At 33.3% G+C, this 8,843-nt stretch overlaps 1 protein-coding gene across 1 annotated transcript; it reads left to right on the top strand.

Moving 5' to 3' along the window:
* Nucleotides 1-1,579: 1,579 nt before the first annotated feature.
* LOC145073568 (Integrase-type DNA-binding superfamily protein) lies at nt 1,580-2,716 on the top strand. The gene has a single exon (XM_079020116.1). It carries the CDS (start codon nt 1,652-1,654, stop codon nt 2,483-2,485), a length of 834 nt encoding a protein of 277 aa, XP_078876242.1. The 5' UTR covers nt 1,580-1,651; the 3' UTR covers nt 2,486-2,716.
* Nucleotides 2,717-8,843: the final 6,127 nt, after the last annotated feature.

Below are 8,843 nucleotides of genomic sequence, written 5' to 3'. Positions count from 1 at the left end.
TGGAAATGCATGGGAAAAAAGTGATGTGGATTGGGATTGAAACCGTGAGTGGTCAGGGGAACATGTGAATCACTACAGCTCGTGATTCTTTCCAATGTTTTGAGGTGCTTCTTCTACATCATATATACATACATATTATTATTCTCTCCATAGATATACATAGTGTGTGTTGTGTGTGTGTGAGATAGAGAATGAAGTCCACAAGTAGAGTATCCAATGACACAGCTGAGTGAGTATGCATTCATTCATACGAGACAAATTAGTCAACTACTTGCCTAACTTCATTCAAGTCCTAGACATGCCCTTGAGGTTCCCAAAAATGAACACAATAAATTTTTATTTTTCGTACACAGACGAAAGATCAAAGAATGAATTCATGTTCCATTTGATACCATTTTTTCGGTGGTAGTAAAAATGTTGAATTTGTTTTATTAGCATTGATCTGAGTTGATTTATGTATATTAATTGAAATATTATAATCAATAAAGGCTGACTCATAAACTAGAAACAAAAACAAAGTGGATAACTTGATATACAAATGTAATTACCAAGGGAATTAAATATTTTATTCTTCAGTTTAATAATCCTATTGTTGCCGACTCGAGGAGCGAGAGTATATGCAATTAGAATATTAGATAGAAAAAAAAAATATTATTATTAAATAACATATCACGACAACGTTGTATGGTAATGAAGTTTTATTATTTATTCTTATTAGCTTATTTATTTTTTTGTTGTGTTATCATACGTTTATACATATGATCTGAGTTGATTTATGTATATTAATTGAAATACTATAATCGATAAATGTTGACTCATAAACTAGAAACAAAAACAAACTCAGATACATACGTTTATACAAAGGTTTGTTTTGGTAATATGTCGGGCAATTAAATATATTATTAAACTTACCATCAAAGAATAATTTGATGTGACAGCGTAAAATGATAGCGATTTTTATGTTCTATTTTAATCAACCATTTTATTTTTTATTAACTAATTAATTCCGGTTAAGAGGTGTTAAACCGACATAATTTTTCATCAACTTGTTTGGCAACATATGTACTTCACAAAAATGGCGTTCAACTTTCTAAAATGACTTTCGTGGATAACATGTTGAGCTCGTAAAGGAATCATTTAAGAAACAATATAATATACTAATGCATATAGTAGATACCATGTCATTGTCATATAGGTAACTGAAAAACCATGATAGTTTTAACAGTTGTTAAATCGGAAATAAGGTATTACAATGTATGTGGTGGAAATTTCTTAAAAACCGAACTTCATTTACCAAAATAAAATACAAAAATCTAATTACATTTAAAATCAAAATATAATAATTTCTATCTATACATAATATTGGCTATAAATTTAAGCAAAAAAAGTAGTATTAGTAGTATTTTTGGGCTAGGAAGTTGGTATAGTGAAACAACAGGCTACTAAATCCAACGGTCACATGGGCTTCAAAAAGCAAAAAAAAAAAAAAAAGAAAACAGCTTTGTGAAACGTGATAACATTTAAGCCCCAAGAGCCAAGAGCCAACACTCACACTCCATCTCTATACATAATAACCCCCGCGCCCTTTCACTCCCATCATCTATCTCACTTCACTCACCTCCGATCTCCTTCTTCATTCAAATTATCCACCATGGACAACTGCCGTCGAACAACAGCTCCCTTCAAACCATGGAAGAAAGGCCCCACCAGAGGCAAAGGCGGACCCCAGAACGCCGCCTGTGAGTTCCGCGGCGTCCGTCAAAGAACTTGGGGCAAATGGGTGGCGGAAATCAGAGAACCCAAGAAACGAACCAGACTATGGTTGGGCTCTTTTGCTACAGCGGAAGAAGCTGCCATGGCTTACGATGAAGCTGCCAGAAGACTTTATGGACCTGATGCTTACCTCAACTTACCCCATCTTCGATCCAACTTCAATCCTCTTAACAAATCACACAAATTCAAATGGTTTTCTTCCAACAAGTTCATGTCTATCTTTCCAGCAACCGGTTTGCTTAATCTTAATGCGCAACCGAGTGTTCATGTAATCCATCAGAGACTTGAAGAACTGAAGAGAACTCAGGTATCGTCGTCTTCTTCATCCAGCTCCAACAGTTCTTCGATTGTTGATCAGATCAGCCATGATCAAGTTCAAGTTACTAGCGAGAATTCGAAAACCCATCTCAAAGAAAGCGTCCAGAAGCCTCAGATCGATCTCAATGAGTTCCTTCAGCAACTCGGAGTGCTGAAAAAAGATGAGCAAACGGATAAAGTTACCAGTGACGAAAGTTATTGTGGATTTAAGGAGATCGAATTGTCATCGTCTTCAAAAGCAGTTGTTGAAGAATCAGATTTGGGAGAGGAAGATTTCAACTGGGATGTGTTGAGTGAGATACATGGATCTCATGATGATTATAATAATCAGATTTTTGATGTTCATGATCATGATCAGGAACTTGTTTTGCCGACCACTATCTGGAATTTTTGAAGATCTTTCTCACTTTCATAGAGCTTTAATTCGGTGTAGTATGATGAAATCTATGGATGTAGAAATGGTTTCTTGAGATGCATGCATGCTGGCTGCATTAGGTATTGGCTCTCGATCGATGCATACATGTACATGCATGGTGTTATGCGTCATGCATGGGAGATCATGCTCATGCATGTCTTTAAATTCATGTCGTTGTATAAGGCCATATATATTATCGTTTTCGATTAATAGTTTTTTTTTTTATCTATGTCCATTTGTCGTACTAGAAACTAGACTACTAGCAAATCATCCAAATACCAAAAGTGATACCAACATGTAGATGTGCTTGTAATCAGCTATGAACCTCGCATAAACCGGTTTGGGCCAAAACAAAACCGGGCCTGATCATAAAATATATACCCGTTACATTTGGTCCTAGCCTCCTAGGTAAACAACTTATAGGCAAGCCATGTAAACCGAATTGTTTTTTTTTTTTTTTTTTTTTTTTTTTTTTTTTTTGTGAAACCAAATAGTAAAAAAATAGATAGTTACAATTTTTTTACCTCCTCCAACTGAATTCTTATCTATAAGGTTATCTTGCAAAGTAATATTTCACTAGGTGTAAGACCCATGTATTATATGGGTTAATTTAAAAAAATTAAACATAAATGTCTAAATATTTAGAACTTTGGATTAATTTATAGGAAAATTCAAAAAATGATGAATAATTAAAGTTGATTTTTTTATCTTTTAAATTTAAATAAATAAACAAAATAAACTAATGAGGTTTAATTTTGAAATTTTGAAATAAGAAGATAAGTCTATTAATGAAATTGATATTTATTTATTACTACATTTATTATAATTACTACATTAAAATTTATTATGTGAAATTTATTAAAATAGAAAAACCCATAAAATTACATGTTGAAAAGAAATTAATTCAAAATAACCACAAAATGACATTTGACAAATTGAATGAGAGTGTTACATGTGGCAAAAAAAAACCTTCATTTATTAGAATAGATTTGTTTCCAAGTTGTCCACGAATATAATTTATTTTTTAAAGAGGTAATAACTAATTTTTTTTTATTAATCTACAAAAGTTATAAACACTTAGTTAAACACATAAAAAAGTTGTAATGTTTTTAAAACATTTACAAAATATTTTAGTTTAAAAGAAGGTGTATTATAATTGTATAAAAGTGTAAAAAAATTATAACTCAAGTTTTAAACGTTGTATAAAAAAATATAAAGCAATTGTATATTTTTTTTTGTAAGTCAGGTTAATCGGTAGTAAACATTTCTATAAAAAATTATAAAGATGTCGTAAAAGAATTTAAAAGAACCTATAAAAAATTAAGAAAAATTCCGTTAAAAAGGTTGTAAAAGATCTTTGAAAGTCTTTAAAGTTTGTTAAGAAGGATAGTTTGTAAATTGAAAAGTCTTTAAAGTTTGTTAAGAAAGATACAACCTTTAAATTACACGTTAGAAAAAACTGTATGTTAATCCGACTTAAAAACAAATGAGATATGATTGTTTAAAGAATTTCATAAAATACAAAAGTTTAAATTTCTTGCTGAAAACTGAAATATTTCAACTTTGATATCTCATCTTTGAAAAAAGGTAACTCATCAAATGTAACACCAAAAACAACAAAATTATAGTCTAAAATCATCTACAAACTTTAAATTACGTGTTGGAAAAAACCACATGTTAATCCGACTTCAAACGAATGAGATATGTTTGTTTAAAGAACTTTACAAAATACAATTTTTTTTTAAAAAAAATAAGCCGGTCTTAAACCGGTTTTTACCCGGAAGCGGACGGACTGGACCGATAAAAAACCAGACCGATTTAGTTGAAATCCTAGAAACGAGAACCGACTTGGGGGTCCAAAAAAACGGTCTGATCCGATCCACAGTCCAAATGCTCACCCCTGGTTAGGTGCATGTTATTTTCTAATTTTAAAATTAAAAAGAAATAAAAATTTGTTAAAAATAACATAGCGGTGAGGTGGTGCTTATGTGGCTACGAGGGAGTATGGTAAAGATAAAACAAAACCCTCCGGACTAAAGTAACAGAAACCGAAGGACCATCCATATAAAAATTAAAAAAATAAAAAAATAAAGGGTAAATTACTGTTAGGCGTGTCAAACCCAACAAATGATAGGGGTACAATAGACTCCAGATACACTGCTTTAATGCACTAAAAAGTAGTACAAGGCAAGCAGGGTCGAACCACAGAGACGCGGGACAAAAGTCTATACCTTTTTTTTTGCACAAGGTACTTTGGTCACAACTCACAAATGGGGGTTTTGTTTGCAAAAGTCAAATAATAAAAAATTAACAATCAATTTTGAAACATGCAGAAAATGAAATAGATTTGTAAACAAGTTGTAAAAGTGCTTCTAGTTCTAGTTCTTAATGTTGTCATTTAACCTGATTATGACTTAATGTAATTTGTGATTGCTATTCTAAGTTAATACTGAAAGATATTAACACGCTCTAATACCTCTCGCTTGCCAAATTATCTAACCAAAACACGCTCTTTGATTAGACCTAGCTTTACTAATTCAACCTAAACACGCTCTTAGATTGTATTGAAAAACTGCATTAAGTTTTGTACAAGTTTCCCAACAATGTTCATTTCTTCTTGAAAGGTCAAGCCTTGAAATATGATAATGTTTAAAACAGATTCAGCGTCAGCACGTATCTCAGCATCAGCGCCAGCTCGTCAGCAGTTCAGTTTGTAATAGTTTAGTTTATTCAGTGCTTTGTAACAAATCTTGTATTTATCCTGTTTCCTTAGTTATCTTGATTTATTAGCTGGCGTATCCCTGAATTGTAGGGATCGTCTAGAATAGCAGTATATATTATTCTGTATAGGTTTGTGAATTAAAAACGCTTTTCACAAACCCTAATTGTCGCTTTGTGCACACGATAATCACTTTGTGAGATTATCTTTCTTAGTGAAAGTTTTTCTTCGTGAATTTCTCTTGTTCTTATTCATAGTCATTGTTTGATATTTCGATTGATCTAAAGGCCTCTTCAATTGGTATCAGAGCAGGTTCCTTTTATCAAACAAATGGCTTCATCTTCTTCTTCATCAAACTTGTCAAATCATCCTTCTGCTAAAATCCCTCCTTTCGATGAAACTAACTTTGCTATGTGGAAAATAAAGGCTCTATATGCCTTGGAATCTGTTGATGAAGACATGTTGGACATCGTTGAAAAAGGTCCTTATGTTCCGATGTATCAGCCTCTTAAAAACAATGTTCCTGATGGCACTATGAAGAAAACTCCAAAAGAAAACTGGACGGCAGACGACAAGAGAAAACATGGTTTGGATGTTCGTGCTCGTGCCGCTATTAGCTACTCATTGCCATACAACATCTTTGGGCTGGTTCAAAATTGCATCTCAGCAAAAGAGATGATGGATACGCTGACTGTATCTTTTGAAGGAACTGAAGAAGTCAAGGCTACTCAAATAAATGATCTTAACCGAAGGTATGAACATTTTTTTGCAAAGAAAGGTGAAACCTTGACTCAAACTTTTAACAGATTCAATACTCTTGTTAACGATCTTCGGAGACTAGATCAGTTGAAGCATAGAACTGTTCTAGTGCAAAAGTTTTTGGATTCTCTAGGTGCAGGTTGGGAGAATCATGTTGATGTGCTGAAAAACAGCGAGAAGATCAACTCTATGGACTTACGAAGTCTATATGGAAATCTTCGATACTATGAAGAATACAAGCTTCAAAGAAAGGAACTGATGAAGGATTCTCAGCGTGAATCTTCTGTAGCTTTGTTCTCCAACAAAAAGCTTGTGGCAGACTCAGACATTGAAAGTGATTCAGACACTGATTCATCTAAAACTGACACTGATAAGAAAGAGAAGGCTCAGTGCTTTAACTGTAGGAGCACTGATCATTTTGCAAAGGATTGTAAACAAAAGAAACAAGGCACAGATGAATACTGGAAGCAGAAGTACAACAAGCTGATTGAGAAGCTGAAAGCTGAAAATTTGGAACATAAAGTGCTTGTAGCTGAAGAAGAAAAATGGAAAACTGATGAAGAGTCATCAGATGATGAAGTCAAGTGTCTCATGGTCAAAATAGAGGACCCGGATAGTCCCGATAAAGACAAAAGTACTTTTGACACTGATATGTCTGATGCTGAAAATTCCAGGAAGCACAACATTGACTCTTCTTCAATGTACCAGGTTAAGAACTTTGTTTCCTATTCAATGAATAAAATAAATCAAAATGTTTGAGTATTTGGGTGTCATTAATTCTAAGAAGAATCAAACCATAAGAAATTTGCAAAATCAAATTGATCTTCTTGAAACTGATATATCCATAAAAAATAGCATTATTGAGTCCACTCAGGAAAATCTTAGAATTACCAGTTTGTCAAATTCATCCTTGTCTGCTGAAATTGACGATGTTAAAAATCTTTTGATTAAAGAACAAACTGTGCTCCATACTTGGGCAAAATCTCATAAGAATGCCAATTATATTATTTCAGCTCAAATTCCTCATTCTTGTGAAAAAATTCTTGGGGGTAATTTTGCAGAAGCTGAAAAGGTTTTTAACTCACAAGAAAAGGAATCTGAGGTCTATTCCATGAAAGAGATGAAAAATAATTTCAAAAATAAGTTTGTCAGTAACTCTTTTATTAATCAAAGTTTAATTGATGAATATTGATAGTTCATTTTATTTACTTCTTTTTATAGTTTATTTTAACATATTTCATTCATAATTTAGATAATTTCCATGCATATTTTCCTTTTTGTTATTTTATGGCCAATTTCGGGTACTTTCCAGTTTTGTGAGCTTTATTGCAGATTTCATGGAGACTAGTGGAGCGGGAATGTTCGGGACGTATGGAAAGCGATGAGAATTGGTGGAAAACAAGGATCTTAGGCTTGATGGGTGGCGGAGATGATGCATGGAGCGAGCTTGATGATTATTTGAAGGCTTGGAGAGAAATAAACATTTAAATTTGCAAGATGCGGGAGTATATTCAAGCATGCATAGATTATTAATCGGGCGAGTTTGCGAGCTATGAATCATTTGGAGAAGCCAAATTGGGCTTAAATTGAAGAAAACTTGAAGAAAAATGGGCTAGGAGCTTATTGGACTCGAACTGGACCAAGTGGGCTAAGCTATGGAGGCCCAAACCTCAAAGATGCTACATCCAGGGACCACTCGCGCAACCCACCCGCGCAGCAGCACGCGGGTCGCGCAACCTCCTGCAGGGGCAATTTCGGAAATCCATTTGGAAGGCTATTTGAGGAAGGTTGGTGCCCATCTTTTGGAGACTCTTGGACATCCGATTTTTGGAGATTCTCTCTGGAGTTTTGAAGACTTTTGAAGGCCAAGAACACTTGAAGAACATCATATTTTTACCTCTTGATTCTTGCTTAATGTTTGGTACAATTTTCTCTAACTTTGTTTCTTTGGGTTTAGCCATGCTTGGCTAAACTAATCTTGGTTGACTTTTGGTTAATCCTTTGAACTTTTGTTGAATGTTGAAGAATCCATGAACATGTTCTTAAATCTTTATGGGAATGTTTTGTGTTTTAACATCTTATCACTACTTGTATGTTTTAGTTCATGAGTTTAAATGTGTTTGTGGTGATTAGTTGGCTAATTTCTTGATTAAGTAAAGGATCCTCAAATTAGCAAGCAACAAATGATTTTTGTGTTGTTTTTGCTTCACACAATCATAAAAACATTTCCTCCAACATGGTGGTGAAAGCATTTGACCCCTCTTGGATTTGGTGACTTTTTGGTTCTTAATGCTAGTTGACTTTCACTAATTACATGCTATTTGGAATTAGTGACTTTGACTAAGGAAATTGTTATGAGCTTCTCTAGCCATTTCAACAATTAAGAAAAGTCTAGGTAATCTCAAGCTCCTTGGATTACTATAGCCAAATTAAGGATTTAAATCAAAGTATTGCACCATTGAATTCTAATGATATGTTCATCAAAAGTCAAAGCGAGGAAACTTTAAGTCAACCATCTCTCCCTTATTGATTTTACATCAAACTCTTATTTTTTTGCATTTGTCTATTTAAATCATAGTTAATTCTAGTTTGTTTCAAGTATTTCAAAACATCAAAACCCCCCATTTTATTTTTATTGTCATTTTACAAGTATTTTTACAAAGAGATTTTTCATAGAGTTATAAACTGAACCAATCACTGTGGATTCGATCCCTTTACCACTATACACTATTTTAGTGTGTAATATTTAGGGTTATTATTTGTGTTAGCCTCGACAACCACCAAATATTGTACTATTAATTCTGATGGTATCACTGAGTGTAATGTTGAAATTACTGGAATTGATCCTACCTCTTATCC

This window comes from Lactuca serriola, chromosome 9 (assembly GCF_051521515.1).
Source record: "Lactuca serriola cultivar US96UC23 chromosome 9, Lser_US96UC23_V15, whole genome shotgun sequence".
In the NCBI taxonomy this organism is placed as follows: domain Eukaryota; kingdom Viridiplantae; phylum Streptophyta; class Magnoliopsida; order Asterales; family Asteraceae; genus Lactuca; species Lactuca serriola.
This window is presented reverse-complemented; position numbering and strand designations above follow the sequence as displayed.